A 22,206-nucleotide genomic window follows, 5' to 3' on the forward strand; every position below is an offset into this window, starting at 1 on the left:
AGCCAATCCAAGAAGAGCTTCGGCATTTTTTGGTTGTCCTAATGTTGTCTGTTTGGTCAAGTGCAGACGAATGCAGAGGAGGAAAAACACAGAAAACAAAAACAGAGGCTTTTTAGCTTCGAGGACTGTGAGGTGTCTTTAATGTTCCTTCTACATAGCAGTTTTTGGTCTTAGGAGCTCTCTTGATAGTTGTGATATTTACCAGGATTTTGAGTCTGAATCTCTAGGAATAACTTCTAGAAAGTGTCAGGATTCTGGGAAACTGAACAGGATTTTGTCACCAGGAGCAAGTCTTTGTGCTTGTAAGGGATGATGTGTGGACGATCAAGGTGTCCTTTTTGTCCTTTCATAAAATCAATACATCTCAGCCACCAAATATAAAACTGTATAACCTTATTTTTGATTATGACTAACAGACTTGTGTATCTCAGTGTAGTCTGCGTAGTTATCTTCATACTTTTCTAACATTCATGTTGCATTTATATCCTAATTCCAATTATCTCATCCTTTGTTGGGGGGGTATTCATCATCCTGTCTCAATAATTGGGGTCCCGTGGAGTCATCAATCACACAGACATTGCACAGTGATGACACTTTATTGATTTCATGGGGCACGCCTGGGTTTAACCACATCAATCTCTGGGTGACAGTCATCGCAATTATTTTGTGCCACTGCTACTAATGGCTATTTTGTTTGACCATTTCATTGGCCAATTAACCACCTCGAGGTGCCACACAGGTGTAAAGAATCACAATGAGGCTTTTCTGATGAGTTCAAACCAGGACTCAACCTGCTTTTTCTTTGTATGAATAAATCACACTTTCATTTTTATGCTTCCAACAGAATTCTTCACGCAGGCCAACAACTTTTTTCCCCTTCTTGTCGTGTTGGACACACTACTGGTTTAGGTGCCAGCAGCGCCATTGAGCTGTATGTTAGCTCGCTTCTGAACATGGCAGCTTATATAAATAACGTCAAAACCATCTGCCTTTTTTTTTTTCCTTTTCCCTTTCCCACCCTCCTCCTTGAGCAGAAATCATTGGCTGGCATGCTCTAACAGCTCTGTTCATGACATGCTTCATGAAGACTGGGAGTTGCATTGAGCTTGGGGTAAGCGGGGGGAATTCTGCTTCTCTGCTCTACTTGGCACTGGCCTGAAACACTGCCTGATGTCAGACAGATCACAGCCAGGAAGACTGGCCCTCTTCCCTCGCTTCTGGAAAAAAAATGTTACTTACACTGAGACAAGTTCTGTTGGCTCGGGGGGTTTTGCACCATTGTAGGTTTTTCACGCACATGACCCCACATTTTCCGTACAAACCTGGGTTCTTGCCACTCACCACATAAAAGCAAAGGGACATTATTACTACCACATTGCCTTACAAGGTCTCTCCTTTGCAGTGTAATGTACTAATTGGAGCTCCTAGATTAGGTTTTATGAGAAACGCATTTCTTTGATGATGATTTCATTTGCCCTTAATGTTTTTATTTACATCTGTTCTAAATAACTCTCCGTGAAAGGCTAAGAGAGGTAGTTTCTGTGGAGAGGCTGAGTACTGAGCCTCTCTTTCATCATGGTGTGGTTGAAAGTTTGTCCAGAAGCCCCTGATTAGATTTTCTGAGTGCAATGAGACATATCGAAGCCTGTGACTGGGAAGTCTATCTGTATAGATCTCATTTGGATTCCAACAATAGCAATGGAGGCCATTGTGCTAAAGGACTGATCTTAGCAGGTCAGTTAAGGATACTCAGCTTATATACTTCAAAAAGAGGAAGTACATGTACTTCCTAAAGTACAGCAATTACTAACAAACACCTGTAAGTGCCAACCTTTTCCCTGCACAGTTACACTTCCGGCCTGGTTGGACAACCATACAATCATATCCTGCAGAGCTTGAAGTTGGGACCCCATTTGTGACTAATTCTCAAAAATTGACTCTTGTTTTCCACTTACCGGAGCAGAAAATAACACCGATGACGATAGCAAGCCGACTGTTGTGATGTGAACTGCTTTATCTAACTGTATCCTAATGCCTTTTTACAGCAGGGGACACACTTCAATCACTTTGCTCAAAAGTGTCTCAGGAGGGGTTCACGTCAAAGCTCTCAGATCACTCCGATTCTATCTTTCCCACACTGGCTCCCGGTTAAACTTAATTTTCATTTTAAGGTTCTTGTTTTTGTGTGTACAGCTCTGCATGGTCAGACTCCTGAATAAATAGCCGACCTGCTTCACCCTTACCTCACCAATAGGTCCCTCAGGTCTTCTGACCAGGGCTTGACGGTTGTCACTGGAGCCCGTCTAAGGACAAAAGGTGACCGGGCTTTTGAAGTGGTGGCTCCAACATTGTGGAACGATCTGACTGTAGTACTGTAAATATTCGCTCAGCTGTCTCTGTTGTCTCTTTTAAAAAGCTCTCAAAGAATCTGTTAATGTGGTTTAGTGCTTAAAGAAGAGGTATTCTGCCTTCCCATATTTAAATATGTAAAAGTACCAATGCTGAATGTTCAGACAAAACACAAAAACACATGCAGATTGTTAAACCTCTACAAAGTCATATGTTGTAGAAATCGCTGAATCTGTCTGAAAACTGATCAAAATGGTCCTGTGACAGTTAAGTGAAAGAATTGTTTTGGTCATCGTAAATTTTTGGGGTGCCAGCCTGGCAAAACTTTGTTGTGTTTTTCTTCTCAAATGAAACCAACACAAAGGTTGTAAAAGTATTAAAATTAAAAACTTTATACTAATGAAATGAATAACAATACCTCAGAACACCTCAAAAGGAATCATTTTCATTAAATGAAAAATACAGCCACTCATATTAATTCCCAAAATACATTTAAAAAGATTAAAAACAAAATAAAAAAATAAAGAAACCCATACACAAACATTATTTTTTAAGTTCCTAAATAAGTTTCATAAATTAGTTCGATCTCTTTTTTTAACTCAAAGCAGTGTCAGTCAGTCAGTCACAACCAGTGACTTTCTCTTTGTTTCTAAGGATCCCAGCTGATCCGGTGATATCCACGGTAGGCAGCCAAGGACGTAAAAGATGAGCAGAGCTTGAAAGCCTGCAGTGATCTAAACTTCCCCAAAATTTATCACAACTATCCATGAAACCCAGAACTAAAGTGACCAGCAGCAAAGATTCTATACTGCCCCCCATGGATGACGCAAGTGACGCCATAAAAATGCATCCCTTCCCTTTGTAGCACAGACGTCAGCCAATTAAAACACAAGTTGGACGAAAAACATGTTGTACGTCTTGTAACAGTCCGTTCTAAAGATAGCACCAGATATTCACGAGACTTGCAGAAATGATGAGGTCATCACATAAGGATGTCCTAACTGGTTCATGAAATGTCAGAGAGGTGGGCCTCAAACACCAAGGTCTGCCAATTCCTCTGCCCTTACTGGCTTATTGAGAGCTGACCAATCAAAAGGAAGGTTTTTTTTTAAGAGGAAAATCTTAAAGAGACAGCAGCTAAAAGGAAACGTTTCAGATTGGTGTTGAAATAAGGGTTTTTTAATAAACGGGGATTGTTGTTGTTTTCTAGCATTAAATTATATAAAGCAACTTCATTATAAAACTTAAAAATGAAACTTGCAGAACTTGCATAATCTAATAAAAGCTGCTAACTACTTTTTCCAGCAGGATTTCTATGTGCACAGTTTGACTTTCAGAACCTCTCTTTTGGGTCATACGTACTGACAGAAGAGACCTCCCCTTTGCTGTTGATTGATTGGACACTTACCTCCAATTCATCAGACCTGTTACGGTTAATATGTATCAAACCACACAACGTTTACTTTACATGCGTAAGAGCAGAGCAAACACTGCACTGAGGATCAGATGCCAAAGCTTGATTGGACTTGTTGAGAATTCGCCAACAGATTCAGAGCTCAATCACAGCGGTCTGATCTCTCTGAATGTTCGCCATGAATTCTGTGTCTCTGAAAGATTGTGTTCCATTCAGACGAGGCCCTGCGCAAATCCTGGTGTAACAAAGACAGACAGAAGACGCTGACAATCATGAAAAGAGAATCAATAGGGAAATTATGATAATTTGATGCAGAAGAACAGAATTGGCATTTGGTTGCTGGCATTCAGGATTAGCTTGAAGTGACTTCATTGTCTTTCTGTCTGCTTTGTCAGATCTCCTGACAGGCTATTGTGAGTCTTTTCCCAAATCTAATATATTCTCTTTCAAAAAGTGATTTTGCAAGTTTCAGCCTGGAGACAGCATGACAAGATGTAAACATGATGACTCTAATTATAGTTGTTGTACCTGTCGAAGAGCGGCTGAGATGTTAACAAATATTACGCTGCCTGGTTTCTAAGACAAGTCCTTGCTTTAGCGGCAGAAATCTTCCTGATATTGACTTCCTGTTGTGACACTCTAACAGTTATGTGTTTATCCACTGGTTGTTAAAGTGTCAGGCTGCTTGCTCTCGGAGCAGGTGTGGCGTTAACAGCCGTTCCGTGGCCTCTTCTTGTTGACTCCTGGTGACTCTGCCAATACCCTGTCTGTCAGCCTGAGCCTTGTTGGCGGGCTTTCCCTTGGGTAATGCATTTCAAATGGGGGCCAAGACCCCCCATTGCCTTCCTTCCCTAACGCCTCATTAACCTCCAGCTTATTGATAAACAGTGAAGCTGCTGCTGCCATTAGGGGCCCGACTCTTGGAATTGAGCACATGATGTCTTTGGCAGGTGGTCCGTTGCTCTGTATGGATGAGGTGAAACCACAAGTGTTGTCAGCAGGTTGGTGTGTACTGGAATTTGTGTGTGTATGTGTGTGATTTTTCAATATGCTGAATGCACTCCTGGAGGTTGCTTTAAGCGTTTGTGTTTTAAATGATAATTCAGCACTTTATAAACAATAATCCGTGCATATTTGAACATTAAAATGAAAGTGAAAACAATTGGTTTCCAAACTATTGAGGATGTGGGTTGCGCCCATAGACTGTATATACTGTAGACATTGTGGCTTTTCCTTTTACTGTCTTGCAGTTTTGAATCCAAAATACCCCTTTCACTGGCGCCGCTATTGTGTGGAGTCTGGGCAGTACAAAATATACGGAGACTCTGAGAGAATCTGAGTGGAGCCGGGTGACAAAAATAATTTTCTTTTTCTCTTTTGAAAGTCATATTGCTTCCTGGCTCTCCCTTCCAACCAACCTATTCCTGGAAAAGCTACACAAGAACAGCACCTGTCAATACATCGTCAAACGTGACATCAATCCAGTTTTTAACAATAGACGTCCTGACCCAATACACTGATCAGTGTTGCGCCAGATATGGCTTCTTTGAGGATCGGATAGCATTGGATTTCGTCATGTGATCTGGACCCATCCAGTTTTTGCACGTTTTCAGCACTGCCACACTTAACAGCTGCTGTAAATCAAACCACATTGCAAACATGTAGACTAGTGAGACTAGTCCTTTTTGGAAAGCAATGATAGTAAAACAATGTCTTGCAACATTTGTAAAGTGAATGTTCCTCGAGGAGGTACCAACAGGGCTCACTTTAATACAACAAATATGATTCGGCATTTACAGTTAGATGAATCACATTATTGTAATCATAAGAATCTTTTAGGAAAAAAGGGGACTTGAACACAAGGCAGCCCAGTAATATCTTCATATCACCACAACGCAGGGATGTAAGAAACATTTCTACAAGGAGGGTTTCTTATTTTTTAAAGTTTGACCACAGCTCATCTGGAATGACTGGGGAGACAGAATTTTGGCCTATACTGCCACTAGGGGGAGCAGTTTATGTGGCAAATTCACATCAGCCTGAGCAAGATGAGGTCCATTTTTTTTCAGGTCTAAGACTGTGCCCATGAAAGATTTGCCAGATCTTCTCTGCAGATACCAAACAGCCACTATCACTGCCAAGGAAGACACAAATGCCCCCCTACCGCGTCAGAATAAGCAGGCTTGTTTGTATCATTGGAAGACTACATATTGATAAGTAATTTTTGAAAAGCTAAAAAATATTCCACAGTTGTTGAGATTTGTCTTGTGTGAGGATTTGGTCTTGTGTTGCTGAAAATGACTGTCACCTCATTGTTTGAACCCTTGTTTGTTTTTTTCCCTCAGAGTTCACGAACGAGACAATAAACTCCCCACTTTCTCATTCATAGATAGTCACAAAGACGTGCCAACATATGGATGACATGTGGTTGTCTGCTACATAGTTTTATACCCACACTCTCTGGGGTGTTACAGACAGGCAGAGGCTCACACACTCAGTCACCACACTGGATTGTCTGTTGTGGGCAGATGTTCAGGTTGTGTCCGACTGAGAGCGCAGACCTAATTAAGACCGAAGAAACACATCATTTTATTTGGCCTCTCTCCACTTTGGCCTCGCTTTGATCCAATGATTATTACCAGCTCTTTGGCTCAGCGGAGGAGTGGAGGGCGGGGAAGCATTGTGTCTCATGCTGACAGCTCCCAAACAAAATAACCCCCCCTCCCCTGGTTGTTACATTTGACACTCCCAGCCGGGTTGTCAGCGGTGAGGTCAGTAAGAGAATCCAGCTGCCTGCTGGGGTTTGTTCCTCTGCTGTGGATTAGCACCAGCCAACCATCTGCTGGTGTCCTGTCGTGCAGTACTGTACATGCACTCGCTGTTTGTACAGTACGAAAAAAAAAGCCTAAGACGTGAAGCCTGGCTTGTACAAATTACAAACACAAATACACACGCTCAGGGATAGGACGCAGGAATAACCCACCCAGCAGGGGTCTGTGTGGCTCTTTTGGATCACAGCTCATTTGTTGATCCGTCTGTGCTGTTGATCCTCTTACTCCCTGCTAAGTGTCCTTCACTTCCCCAGAGAATGGAGAGCAGTCAGTAATCTCTGTTGGTGACAAGAAGGGCAGCCATGATTGATGAGGTGCTGTGGCGGTCAAGAGGTCTTTACAATGACAGGATAGGACAGTTTGGTGGTTTTGCTGTGCACAAATCCCCAGACTTCTGCATGTTAGAGTGTGTTTGTATGGAAACATAATGGTCCAAAGAGTGATATCTGTCTGTTGAAAAAAAAAGAAGTTTTCAGCCTTGGCTGGTTCAGAGCGTGTTCAATACTTTAGCATCTGAGCAAGAAAAGCCAAGCATGGAAAACCGAAACTCGACAAGTACAGAGCTTCATCAAAGATTCCTGCCAATTTCCAAAGAGTTAAACTCTTGGAAAACTATTTTCTGGCTGCCAGAAAATCAACCACTTCATAAACTTGAAAAGTCTACAGGAGTCTTTGTAGTTTTCTGCTTCTTTGAGGCCAGCACCAATGTATTGGTGAAATCCAAAAAGGATTTCAGTGGTGGCCCCGAGCCACAGCACAACTGGAAAGCATAAAAGTGTCTACAAGAGCAGCTCAAACCAAACTCTGGTTCTCTAACCCACTGTTCAAGCTACGAGCATCCATATGCTCAGGAAGAAAGAACATAACAAAGTAGCATATTTAGCATTAAACTGTCAGAGGAAAGAATCCTGGAGGCACAGCAGAAAATGGATTTCCTTTGAGGATAAAATACAGGAAGAGCTTGAGGGTCCCTCCCTGCCCATGAAATATATTAAAGGTACCACAAGGTTCAACAAACATGAACATCTCCATGACAACTTAGCAAATCAGTCATCAGAGGACGGCTACGAGAGGCTTCACAGAAAAATGAACACTTATACTCTTCGACATATTTTTCAGTTTCAATTTCTCCGTATGAGAGAAACACGAGTAATCTGTTCACATGAATTTTCTGGTCTTTTCAGCACATTTTCCTGGTAATTTTTTTATATCGTCTTGATTTTTTTTAATAGATGGATTATTCCACCAAATCTGTATCAAATAAAGTAAAACATCTGTCTTTTTTCAACTTTAAGTCTGATAAAACAAACACTCACACCCCACTTTATTAAGTACACCTTGTTAGTACCGGGCTGGACCCCCTTTTGCCTTCAGAGCTGCCTTAATCTTTCGTGGCACAGATTCAACAAGGTACTGGAAGCATTTTTCAGAGAGTTTGGTCCACATTGACATGATAGCATCACACAGTTGCTGCAGATTTGTCGGCTGAACATCCATGATGAGAATCTCCTGTTCCACCACATCCCAAAGGTGCTCTATTGGATTGAGAGCTGGGGACTGTGGAGGACATTTAAGTACAGGGAACTCGTTGTTAGGGCAACAGGACTCAGTGAAAACCCAGGGACATGACTAGGGTAATTTGAACTAAATCGATTTTTTTTTTCTAGAGGAAGGTAAACTTAGAGTACAGTTGGTATAGGGAGTAACATGAATATGTTTTAAATTTTACATTTCTGAAGTATTTATGTTAATATATTTCATGATAAAGCCTGGTTTTAGAAAGTGGGGACAGGCAACAAATGTTATTTTTCCAGTTTAAATAAATCTTTTGAAATATTTTTAGCAATGTCTGATATATCTGATTAATGTGCAGGGCACTTAGCTTAATACAAAAATGTAATTTACAGTTGATTTTGTTATGCATTTATACATTTGACCACCTGAGGATGCAAATGGCTCTGAGTCAGTGGGATGGCCTATATCGCTGTACTTTGGTTTCCCAACATTTTCAAAGCAGGCATATAACTCAAAACAGGGATTATGACATTAATTTAGCAAAAAATTGTTTCAAACTTACAAAAAAAAAAGAAAAAAAAGAAAAAAACAGATTCAGATCATACATGTCATATTTCTATGTTACAAGAAACATGTGGTTTGGTGTTGGCCAATGTTCTTTTGGTGCACTCGCAACACTGTGGGTTTTGGTGTTTTTCCACCTCTGCATTTGTTTGCATCGCCTCCCTTCAGAAAACATTTAAGCCCCATTAACACAACAACCTTTCATCTGAAAACGCTGTAAAAAAAGCTGCATTTACAAGGAAATGCTGATGGACTGATAATGCTGTAGTAAGCATGCCAGGCCTGTAGGTGGTGCTATAACTGTCTTGTCCAGAAGTCGCTTTTGGGAGATCTCCACCGAAGTAGAGTTGAACCGATCATCTGGTGTATGGGTGAATACTAAGTTAAAAAGTGGAGCAACAGATGCACAATTTGTTGAAAGACAGTCAGCAGATACAGAAGACTGAGCAGCACAAGCACAACACGGTGGTTCGCGACGATCATAACAACCAAATGTTAATAACGGTACTGTTGACCTGTTGTATGCGCGCACAAGACAGAGTGTGACGTCAGCATTTCCACTGAAAATGCCGGCTTACTGTTTACACAGCAACTGTGTCTGCAGCATTTCAGAAAAATCCTACTCTGGAGGCTGTTTTTAAAAGTTAGCATTTTAGGTCGGCTGAAACGCCTTTTCGGTGTCAACTCGAGGCTGAAACGCAACACAACTTTTGCGTTTCAGCCTAAAAGCGCTGTCGTGTAAACAGCCCCCTAGGCTTCCAGTCAAAGCTGCATTTTTATTTTCAACCCATTCTCACCCACTCAGATCACTGCATAGATGACTAACGTGGATACCTTCAGCATGTTTTGGAGCTTGTGCTCTCTATATCACACTAAAGCATCATCACTTCAGCTTGAGAAAACTAACACATGTGCCATTAGAACTTCTCTTTTCTTCTCTCAATTTTCCTCTTAACTTCTGATAGAGGTAGTTAGCTGGATAACAGCATGGCGGTTGTCCAAACCTCCCTTCCTTCAGTATTTACAGCTATATGCAAAAAGGTCAGTGTCTTCACAAACAGAGAACATACTTTAACACACCAAGGAGTTATCCCTGCCTCTCTTCTTGTTGACATACGCAGCAGGGAGCTTTGGAGCAGAGGATATATGTTCCTCTTTCATCAGTTCCCACAGAGTGTAAGAGAAAAGACAAAGCAACGCTCTGTTTGTCTGCAGCAGAGATTTTCTGTGTTGATTTATCTTTTCTTAGCAGACATGAATGGATCATTTGGTAACCTCTGATAGTGTCTCTGTGGTGTTATTGATTCTGTCACTGTAAATGATTTCTTCACTGTTATTCTGTCAGCATAATCTCTCTAGTCCCATTTATTCCTAATCATACACACCTATTGTGCTCATTACCTGTGTTGTGTAAGCTAACTACACTCCGACCGTATCACATGGAACGAGTTATTGACTGGTGATGAATACTTTTTCATGGTGCATGTATGAGGCGCAGAGAAATATTTAATAGAAATCGTCGCAGAGGCATTTTTTTTGGATCAATATTCTGCCTTAAAGCCAGCAGCTGTTAAATCTAATATTTGCTCTCCTGAGGTTAATTTTTTACCCATTTCAGACTCTTAGCGTAACACTTTCAGCTTCATTCACTTTGTTTATTTCTTTCCAGGGGCTTGTTTGCAAGTAACTACACAGAAACCCATTATCTGGATGATGGCGTTGAGGTCACTGGCTCTCACAACTCCACGGTATGTTTTTATTCCCCTTTATCTTCTATTTAAAATTGTGACTCAGTACACCTTGGATTTTGACTCCATATTTTCTTCTTTTCCTCATTTGAATCAGACATGATCCAAAGAGTTATTAATGTCTCTGTCAGACCTCCTTCTGAACCTCCATTGGTCAATCTTTCATTTTTAGAAGCCTGTGTAGGTGAGCAGACCCATTTCTGTTCTCTGCCAGAAGATTCATATTTGATGAAGTCAAAGGCAGACAGAGGTCAGAAAGCACGGTTTTACAGAACAGCCCGGGTCTTTTATTATGGATTGACTTAGAACTGTCTTAAAACATGTTTTTGCTGCGCAGATCTGCAAGAAAATATTGAATTAGTGAACATCAGAGTGCACTCCAGAAGTTACTCTGACGATAAAATATTCAGCGCCTGTGCTTTCATTTGTGAGCTGAGTTTCTGTGTCTGAGATACAGCTGTAAAATGACTGGATGGGTGTCACTTTTTGCTTAAAAATGTATGAATGCACCTTTTTAATGGGTCAACAATTGCATAGATTATTTATTTTCATCATTTCTTTTGGTTTTCTTCCAATTTCTTTTGATTGTCTTTTATGCTGGGACATTTTTCATCTCCTTAAGCTCGGTAGATTACGTTGCAGCACAACATGTCCTGCTTCAAATACAATGGTCCTCTGAAAGCATCTTCCATGGATCCATAAATAGCCCTCTATTGAAGGGTTTTCATTTGAAGGTACAGCTGCGCAGAGAGCAGAACACTGCAGAGAAAAAAACATGGACCATGTGGAAAGGTTTCCATGCATCTCATCACCCTCTAACTCTGACATGTACAGTCTGAACAACAAACCTGTCAGTGTCTTGAAATTGTGTAGATACTCAGGAAGCAGAATAAAACACAGCATGTGAGGTCCGTGTACACAATGCCTGTCCTACTTATGATGAAATCCACAAATATGGGATTAATATAAATCATAATGGCCAACCTACACAGTGAAAGGAGCAATATTTCCACAGAGAGCAGAGCTGGACTATCAACAGCTGGGTTGGGCTGCGTCTTCAGGATTTCTGCCGTTCCACCGCATCAAGACAATAAAGTAGTTTATAGGTCCAGGGTGGGCTCTGAAAACCTGATATCACCCAACCCAAAATGCTTCAATTAATGGTCAGTCAAACAAGGGATGTGTGGCTTTGTTTCTGTAAGATTTAAAGGGATAAATCCGTTTTTTAAGTGGTGTTTTATGAGGTACTTGCCGGAAAGTGGATTAGCCACAGGGTTATACTGGTCAGCTTGGCCTCTTTGTTGTGAAATTATCTGGGGAACAAGAGCAGGAGGAAGGCTATCAATAGCAGGAAACTCTATTAATGATTCATCAAGGATCAAAATGTGGAATTCTGGGTAAAACAGGAGCATTTATACTCATAAATTATTGCAGATGCCTCTTGTAGTTCCCCAGAGTGTGAGGTGATTTCTACATTGTGCATTTTTTGTTTCATTTAAAACCCCTGAAAAGATGATAATCTCAAATTCTAGCATTGGAGAAGCTTGGACCAACAAACTGGTGTCTTTATTTCATAGTGTAAACATTGAGTGATTAGCTTGTGGTTTTCTGTGTTGACCTTGATTTATGGGTGGATGGCCCAAAGGATCTACCTGCTTAGTGTCTCACCAGCTTGGGAACTCACCAACATCTTCTGATCTCTCATTCCTCACACGTGACTGCAGCCAGCTCTTCATGGGAGGGTTTTTTTTTCTTCCTGGAAAACAACCCAACCTTTCGAGACTGAGACATTCTTAATTTATTTGTCCTGCCGGCAGGGAGGAGACTGATACAGTGATCCAGGAAAAGGATCTAGAGTTGTGTTTGTTAAAGTCAAGGTACTGCTGGGAGTGACTTCAGAGTTAGTCAACCCTCCCTCGGTTCTCTCTGTCTGTTTAATGTCCTCTCCCTTTCACACTGAATCCAATTCTACATCAACACATTAAATGAATGCCATGTGCTGCAAGCAAGGCGTCCTCTGGGAATATGAATCACCATCATGGGTATTAAAGAGTTAAGTTGGAATAATAATAAGTGCAGAGTTCTGATAAACAATGTAATATTCACACCCAGGGTGGCCCCCCACAATAATCTGGGTATTAGTTATTAATCTTCCTCACTCCAGATATGAAGGCGTAAGCACTTTTCACTCGCTGCAGAATCCTCAGACACAAAAACTCTATTCATATCCTGCATATCGATGCATCACCGTCATGATCTCATCAAAGAAACATGAGGTGGTAGCATTAACTTAGTGCACTAAATCCAGCCCTGCCTCTCCCCGCAACACTCCAATTTCATATTTCATGTAATGGGCTGTCCTTTCTTTGCACCTTTCGCCTCCCCATAATGGATGGGCTTCTCTCAGTGCACCTCTAAGGTAGAGATATGGAAAGTGGCCAAAGAGACGAAGGCTTTCTTGGGTCAGATTCTCAAATGTCCTCAGAATAAACGAGTGTATTTTCAGTGGGTTTGGATAGCCAGATCCATATTTCAAAATTTGCCCCCCAAAATTTATGTTTTCTGCGTGATTTGACTGGAAAAAACATGAGCTGTTTGGCTCATATTTCCTGGTAAAAAGCCTGGAGTTGCTTTCAATACAACCCTGGTTTACATTTAAAGTGCTCGACAGGTTCCTTAAGGAAAAAGTTGCCTTATCCAAACTTATTCTACTTGTAGCCAGGATTAGCGCAGCTGCCATTTGGGATACTGAGTTGGACTAGTGGAATTGTATGAGGCCAGAGAACTGCCAGAGAAGCTATCGTATAGCATCACTTTTACCACAAAATTTAGCTCAGTCCAAGAAAGTCTGTTTCAGACACCAAGGGATTTAGGTGTATGCTTTACGAGGAAAAGTTTCCTCATCCAAACTTAATTTAGTTGTTTTGTTGTTGGTAAGAACTTTAACATTTGCTCTTGCCATGAATTAAACTTTTCAGATACTTTTGAGAAGATAGGCACAACTTGCCTATAATAGTCATATTTTCATTTATTTAATTGTATTTTTTGGTATATTTAGAGAAAATGTGTTACTTTATGATGAGTGGGATTGTATGAGGCCAGTGAACCATCAGAGAAGCTACCACACAGCATCGATTTTACCACATAATTAATGGTGTGTTCGAGGCAACCTGTAACTCGTATATTTCCCACCTGTAACTCGTGAAAATGCCCTGGAACGGCAGTTGAACTCATAACTTACGACCCGTAAACTCGTACCAGATCGATGTACTCCGAGTTACGACTTGTGATGTCACAGGTTCGCCAAAACAATATGGCAGCCTCAATGGATCCAGTGGTGCTGCGCGTCACACACGGTGAGAAATTGACTTGACAACAATGTAAAGTAAATTTGAACGTTGCAATCACAATTTACAATTTCTTTTTTACAATTTGCTGGTTTGTTTACATCCCAGAATTCCTTGCGCTCAAACCAAAGTCAGAGATTTCAACTGGGAAACGTATGAGTTACGGGTTGCCTCGAACGCACCATAAGCTAAATCTTAGGACGTCTGATCCAAGCAGCAAGTCAAAGTTAAATACATCAGTCAGATAATTTTAAGAAAAAGTTGCTGAATCCATATGTAATGTACTTGCTACCATTTGGGATACTTTTTGGAATAAAATCTTTGATATTTTTTTCTAGCAGTTTATAAAACTCTCAGGTACTTTTTTAGTCAGAGAAAGAGCTGCATGTCTCTAAAACTGAGATTTTCATATTCTTAATCGTAGGTTTTAGTGTTTTTAAAAGAAAGCTTTATTGTTTTCCACTTGACATTAAATGAGGCCAGAGAACCTGACATCCAAGCTCCTCACTCTGTCTCTAAGGCTAAGCCCAGCTAACCTTCAGAGGTGACCCTCTTTGCTTCTTGTACTTGAAACCTCCTACTTTTGGCCACCACCAACAGCTCATACAAAACCCAACTCAAAATAGTAACACTTAAACAACTTTCTCTTTAGGTTTCTTTGTGCTGTAACTTAAAAATGCTGCAATGTGCTTTGCTCACAGTGGATTAAGACTGTATTCCTATCCTGATGTTAAGTGTTTGTAAATGATATAAGAAATGTATGTTTTATTTCAGAATTGGTGTAAATAAGCACTGTGATGTAAGGCTTATGCAATGCAAAGCAAGCTCAAATTTAACACCAGAAGCTTATTTAGACACTCAACATGCAAAATCAGCTAGTAAGCCACATCCAAAGAAGGAAAGCTTGACATTTACTGCCTTTACTCTATATTTAGAGGCAGCCAAAGGAGGGAGGTAAACTCAAATTTCCTTGTTTTCCACATCAGGGATGGCAGAAGGAGGTCGCTGGTCAGACCTCACCTGAGCGAGGCCGTCTGACTCGAGCGGAGGGGCTGTTTTCACTCTAAACCAGACACTTCCTCCCCACCCTCTCGCTGCCAGGCCTGGTTCAATAAACACGGGCGTAATTCACTTTCTTTACTCCCTGCTGCAGCTTGACAGGTGGTCCATGAATGTGGGTACCTGGGAAAGCAACAGTGAGTGAAGGAAATGGGAAAATGTGCTCAGACTTCAGTCATCGTTAGGTTTTGGTGATGGGCTTGAACAGCTCCTGCTTACGCTGAAAAGACTATTTCCTGAAAGTTAATTCCCTCATACTTCACACGTGTCTATAGGGACTGCTGTTGTTGGGCTCAGTTTAAACTTTTGACGTGTTGTGTTTCGCACTGATCGAGTCGACTTTCTGTGTTGAATTCTAAATGCCAAATACTTTCCATGTGTGCTCCCTCAGGCAAACTGCTACTACCATGGGGGAGTGGAGGGTCATGCCAACTCGGACGTCAGCCTCAGCACTTGTCAAGGAGTTAAGTAAGTGAATCAGTCACTCTTGTTATTGAGATGGTCTTATTCCAGGAGCTTGCTTTGGTTTTAAAGACAAGTTCAGGTCAAGTCTAACAAACCCATCCATTCATGAGCCAAACCTCCTTCCCCTTGAGGGTCCCTTGAGGCTCGATCCAATCCCAGCTGCCATTGTACTCGAGGCCCTTTACAGCCTCGACAGGTTGTCAGTCAATCACAAATGAGCACATTAGACTTGCCAATTAGTTTAACCTCTGGACTGGGAGAAAGACTTAAGTGCCAAGAGGGAACCATATCAGGCACAGTGAGAACATGTAAAGTACAGTCAGAGAGGTTTTATTTCTCACGCCTGAAGATTGCTCCACTGGAAACAAAAGTCAAAACAAAAAGGGAAATATAGTTCAAAAAATAAAATGTTGAAACTTACAACCAATAACCTTGGCCATGGCTTTGTTTTAGCCTTCTACTACAGCACTCAAACCTGATTTATTCTTCTACTGTTGACCCTTAGCTGTGGCCAATGCAGTCATACACACTTCATACTTCTGTTTTAATGCCTCGCAAACTCTACGTCCCATTTCCACCAAGCGGTTCAGCTTGGTTTGTTTCTGTACAGCATGCATTTAGTAGTGTGTCCTTTGACCTCAACTGGGACAGATCCTCAAATAAGGACTCATACGTCCCACTTTTGGTACCTTTCTGTTGGGGTGCCAGACATACCGATCCGACCCCAAAAGGTGGAGCTAGAAACACTGCAGTCTATTGATTGGTTGGAAAAATCGTCACTTCCCATGTAACAGTGGTAATAAAGATCAACAACAGGCGACTCATTTATTTATTAGCAGGGTACACTGTGTTGCGCTGCAAAGTGGTCACGCTATTAGGTAGCTGACGTGGCTATCGGCATCTGGCTTACATGTTGCCTACCAAGAGGAGCACTGTTGGCTGTGGAAACGCAAACAGGATTAGTAGGGATGCACGATATTATCGGCACAATATCGGTATCGGCTGATAAAAGCTTAAAAACACATTTATCGGTATCAGCAGATATGAAAATTTCTGCCGATATGCACAGCCGATAAGGTGCTATTCAGTTAGGATTATTATTATTATCCATCTGAAAAATAAGCTCCTTAAATATAATGTAGCACTTCATTTATTTGCACTGCAGAGCTCTGTGTCTGTCACCAGGTTGTTACAGTAGCTCTAAAATAATCAAATGCAACTTGGTTATGTTTAAAAATGCATTGTACATTCAAAGTTCATATGATCTAAAGAAATTATTTTTCTGTATTTCAATACTGAATGTCTTGAGTTTGAAAAAATAATACAGTTCTTATTTATGGTAAAATCAAATGTTTTTTGTCTTGTTTTATGTGTGTTTCTTAAACAAATAAGACTGTCACAATAAGAGTAACGTATAAATTCCAGTACAGGATAGACTTAGCTTTCTTTAAAGTGAAAGAAACAACCTTGTAATTATCGGTATCGGTATCGGTTTCGATATATCTGCATATCGGATATCAGCAAAAATCGAATATCGTGCATCCCTAAGGATTAGGCTTTACCAGTCTGACCCTTACCAAACTGTTCTGATCCATACTGGACCGCTTGGTGGACACAGGGCTTACAATCCCTTTCTGAAACACATGAAGGTGGAGTTGTCCATACGACCACTTGTTTTTGGTCCAGCTTCATTTCCTGCTAGCTTTTTACCATAATTTTCAGTGTATTGTGTTTTATTCAAGTGGATGTATTGTTGTTGCTCGTACAGGGACATTATGATGAAAGATAGAGCGAAAATGTTGGAGGGTATGAAATGTGCGGACGATGTGCAGCCATTCCAAAAATGGTGTAAATACAGGAAACAAGACCTCGCTAGGTGGATCAACCACAGGGTTTGCAGTCCGGGTTGTTTCAACCTGTAGCACCATTTAGGAGGAAGTTCACGTCCCACAATGTTGACGACCCTGTAGCCAAGTCCAAGTCCACTGTGGTTGTCTTTTAAGACATTTCGAAGACCCTATCTAATTTTCGTGTAAGGTTTTCTTGCAAAAGGAGTAACAAGTACTGAAGTCTGGTTCTTTGTGTAGTGTTACTGTAAAAAAATAACATTGATATGGTCACAGCAACTACTTTTATAGTTGTAGGTTGTAATAAATAGGAAACACCCTCCACTTTTTGCTGAGGCTCCAGTCTGAGGACTGACAGAACAGAGCTCTGCAAACTTAAGTGAATAGCGGAAGCATGCTTAATGTACTGTTGAAAAGCAGTAAACTGGACATGTTATGAGGCATTCCAGTGTGAGGGATTTCACTGTTGGAAGCTCTTTGTTTGCAGATGTCCAACATGAATAATGATTGCATTAATATCACTGGAAACCAACAGGAATGTTTTGACAAACCAGCCAAACATCTACACCTTGTGCTGTCTTTTTTCGCCTGCTGATGAAGCCCTGACTGCTGACCTAAGTCTTAATATTCATTTATTTATCTCTGTTTTTCTGCAACCTGTCTGCTCAGTGACAGATTCACAGAGCTGTTTTGACTGAGAGCCACGTTCTGCAGAGCTCAGGGAGACAAATTGATCTGGGTTTGGGTTGGCAGTGTGTGGGATTTGGAAGGGGTTTATGAGTTCATGCGATTGTGAAAATTGTGCAAGGGTTTATGAGAATCGCACAGTTTGTCCAAACTCAGAGCGGGGACGTCACGTTAAATTAAAGAGAAGAGGCCGCAATGAAAACATGGGAGAAGTGGGGAAACAAAGGTGAAATGAACTGAGGGATACTGTTACTCTTTCATATCAGTTTCACCGCCCCAGCATTGAGTGCTAAGTCACGCTTTTGGAAGGCAATGTCTCATCTCCTCTTGTTATGTTGGCTCGTTAGGCCCCTCGCTCCGAGAATCGGGGATGAGAGCCCTATTGGAACCCATAGGATTATTATTATCATTTGTTTGGGCCAAAACAACCCCAAATTTGGTACCATGCCCAGCCCTACAAAAAAGTCTCCGTTGACTATCATGATTCCTGACCACCAACTTCGCCTTTTGGACCTAAACATGAGATTTTGAGGATTTATAGGCTGTGTATTTGAACGAACTACTAGGTTTTTTTCACATCAACTGGCCAGGACACAGCCTCAAATATTTGCAATTTTTCACCTTTGTCCAATCTGCACAAAAGCAGATACACATGTTAAGTTTAACGGCCTGGACTCATCCATGTCATTAATTTCACTTCAAAGTACAGCGCCCCCACATGGCAAGAAACAACACTTGAAGGGTTTGTATTTGAACGAACTAGTCCGAGGTTTTCCATCTAATCAACTCCAAACCGGCCTTGTGTTTACTACACACTCTGATGATTAAATGTTTTTAAAGGATTTTTGGTAACTCAATGGGCGTGGCCAGAAACGACTCCCAAAGTTGACCACTTTGGTCACTTCATGAAAACCTTTATAGCTCTTATGCACAATGTTGGATCAGGACCAAAATGCCTACACATGTTTACTCTCACAGCCAGACTGCATCCCTAAGCGTCTTCTAAGGTTACGGTACAGCGCCCTCTACTGTCAACAGGAAGTCACTCTGTCATGAAAATCTTCTCCATTTTTTGACATTTTCTTTTTAATGGTGCTTTGAAATGTCTCTCAAGCCTTCATGAAGCATCACTGATCAGATCATCTCAGCCAGAAAGCTCTGTCATATAAGGTTCAATGTCCTTCACATTTCACACACACCGTCAAGCTCCATCTTCCAACACTTTCATAACCCTAAATCTCTGCTACTGCAATAGCACCACCCTCTGGAAATGCATGATAAAATTATCAATTGTAACATTTGTCAACTATTTTACACACGAGGTCACTCCATCTCTGTCCACATGCATCACAGTAGTAGAGCAGCTCCACCTACTGGACACAAGTCATATTCACTATGATTCAAATTACCCATGTATGCTTCCTGCAGGGACCACACCTCATCCATACACGTAGATTTTGACTAAGCCACATTTTGCTGCACATGCAGCGTCAGGACATGCCGCGACGGACACACATGGGCCAACAGGCGATGGCCTGACATTGCGGCTTGCAGCTATATTCGCAATTTGATGTGTACCATTTGTTTTTATATATTCTTTCTTTGCAGTCTCAGTGTTTAAATTCCCCTTTTCTTCTCTCTACAGGGGTTTTATATCTCTGGACAGTAAGTCCTACGTACTGGAACCATCCACCGACCACTCAGATGGGACTCACTGGATCTACTCAGCTGAACACCTCAGTATCCCTCCTGGCACCTGTGGCCACGACTTCAACCTCTCCTCTCCTGTCGAGTACACAGGCCGTGGCCCCTTCACAGCTTTCAGGACGAGGGTAAACTTTCTAATTTTACCAGTTGCTCCCTCTGTTCTCTTACCCTAAGCGACTTTGTGGCTGCTTTCCCTGCCTTGGGCTTTAGCATTCTGCGTAGGCACATGGAAGGGCAGGGAGCTCCTAGAGCAGAGCCATACCACAAAATATAACTGACTACCTGCAGATGATTCATTCTTTTAATGTCACAGGTCCATGACAGCTTGGAAACACTTTTGGATATAGCGTTATGCTGACGATTCCATTATTTACTTAGGAGAAGTGAAGCAATGGCGGAAAAAAAAGAAGGATGAACGTTATAGCATTAAGTCGTTTTTGCATTTTGTGATCATCTGCAGCCTCCCTCTGGAAACAAGCTTTTAGAGAATTTCTGTTTCAGAGTCATGTGAAGGGGGGATGTCATATGGAGCACTCTGTTTATCACGGTAAACCTGAATCCATTTGAAGGCTCCCTATTATTGATGGCTGCCTGTTTGTGTGCTATCCTTATGATGACATGCCATGTGTGGAGGAAGATAATGGATGGCTGTTAATGGTGGATGTTTTCCTGTGTCCATTTCTCATCCCCTAATGGGACCGTGTTTACCTCCTGCTGTTCGTCTATAAAGTAAAACAGGTGTAATTAATTTGTGACATCATTTCATCCCTGAGGGGGTATGTGGGTTTGTGTTTATAGCCATAAACCACCTGAATACTTGTAGACATTTAACATGCCTCTTAATTTAGCCCAACCTTTGTGGGATTTATTTTTGAATCCCTTTGATTTTCACTATCAAAGCGCTTGTCATACCTTTCCTTCATTTTCACTGAATTCAGCTCTTTGCTTCTGCTCTGTTTTTTTCCAAATCAAATGCTTTACTCTGTGTTCTTTTAAGACAACGTGCTTCAAAAAAGAATGAGGCCAGAAATTCCTCAGCTGAAAGGAAAACGTTGCATGTGATTTTCTTATAATCTTACTTGGATTTCGGTGCAGAGAAGGGGAAGATTTCCAACCTAGAGCATGTGAATTTTAGATTCAGTCTGGTTTTTCCTTTAATTATCCATCTGATCGAAGGCTCATTGAGAGTGATCTGGAGTGTATGGAGTGGGAGGTTTGATAAACGCTTGTGGAAAGTGTTTCAGCCTTAGAGGAAGAACATTTGCTCTGAAGTCAAGATCAGACAGAACTCTTGTACATCACTCCTTGACTGAAGTACTGTGCCACCAGATGTATTACGCATGTAAAGCTCTGTTTTCACTGACCGGTGCAATATGGATTAGAACAGTTTGGTTTGGGTCGGATCGGTAAAGCCTGATCCTGTCTGGGTTTCTAAAGCCGACTGTACCCTTCTTGGTAGGCAAGCTGGATGCTGATAGCTGCATCAGCTACAGACACAGTGTACCCCGCAAATGAATCCAACAAAGTAGAAAAAACATGGCACAATAAACAAAGGACAATGATGGAAGACATCCAGCAAATCGTCTTCTTCGTAACTGGCATATGGCTCTTTGTTACAAAGTGCAATCAAGCTGTCACACAGGGTTGATGAAGCAGTTCAGATCGGTTCATTTCATCACAGCTCGTATTTTGTGGTGTTTTCTTTGTTTAAAACCAGGACAGGTTCCCAAATTACTGAGCTGTCCCACTTTTTGGTACCCTTCTATCGGGGTGTAAGACATATTGATGTGACCCCAGAAGGTGGGGCTAGAAACACTGCAGTCCGTAGATTGGTTGAAAGAATCATCACTTCTCATGCGACAGCAGTGATGAGGACCAACACATAACCCTGCCATGTTTACATTTCAAGTCAACGTTGGGAACATAACTTTCTTTATGAAACAAAAATATTTTGTGTTTTTCTTCTTCCTTGGATTTATTTGCAGGGTACACTGTGTCACACTGCTATGGCGTCACGCTATAACAAAGCTGACGTGGCTATCAGCATCCAACTTAAACATTACCTATCAAGAAGGGCATGGTTTGCTCATCAGGCTTTACAGATCTGACCCGTACCAAACTGTACTGATCCGGACCAGATCACTTGGTAGAAACAGGGTTTTAGATGCCTGTGGAAAGTGTTTCAACCTTAAAGAAGGAACATTTGCTCTGAAGTCAAGATCAGACTCTTGTACATCACTCCTTCAGTGAGGACCGTGCATCCAGATTTAATACATATGTTAGAAACCCAACCTTGAAACACTCTCTGCTCTGGGGGATGAGTCAGAAGGTCCGTAGTGGCAGTGGATCTCTACGTCAGGAGCTTTAAAGATGTAGAACCCTGATTAGAGCAAATGCAGACCTTAGTGATCTCTATCTGAGTGGACAAGCTGATTTATCAGTTCAGTACAAAGAGTCAGAGATAGGCAGTGTTAAAGATGAAACAGATGTTCCTGGACCCAAAGGAGGGAAGCAAAAGCATCATAAATGTGAGGTACTTTCCATTTGCTTTGTATTTCTGCAATTGTTTAATGATTTTAATAAGAGAACACTGAGTGTTTTACAGGAAGACAGCCAAACATATGGCTGCTCTGGCGGAAACATACTGTCCTTAAAGCATTGTTTGTTTTTATG

The 22,206-nt window shown here is 41.4% G+C and overlaps 1 protein-coding gene across 1 annotated transcript in view; it reads left to right on the forward strand.

Moving 5' to 3' along the window:
* Positions 1 to 22,206, forward strand: part of adam12a (ADAM metallopeptidase domain 12a) — a 108,819-nt gene that overhangs the window by 43,971 nt on the left and 42,642 nt on the right. Inside the window, exons 5-7 of the mRNA XM_074663538.1 lie at positions 10,343 to 10,421; positions 15,219 to 15,295; positions 19,472 to 19,658. Of these exons, the coding sequence (XP_074519639.1) occupies positions 10,343 to 10,421; positions 15,219 to 15,295; positions 19,472 to 19,658 (343 nt within the window). The remainder of the gene's footprint in view (positions 1 to 10,342; positions 10,422 to 15,218; positions 15,296 to 19,471; positions 19,659 to 22,206) is intronic.

This window comes from Halichoeres trimaculatus, unplaced genomic scaffold, assembly GCF_033239565.1.
Source record: "Halichoeres trimaculatus isolate MK-OKI-2021-1 unplaced genomic scaffold, fHalTri1.1 fHalTri1_scaffold_23, whole genome shotgun sequence".
Lineage (NCBI taxonomy): Eukaryota > Metazoa > Chordata > Actinopteri > Labriformes > Labridae > Halichoeres > Halichoeres trimaculatus.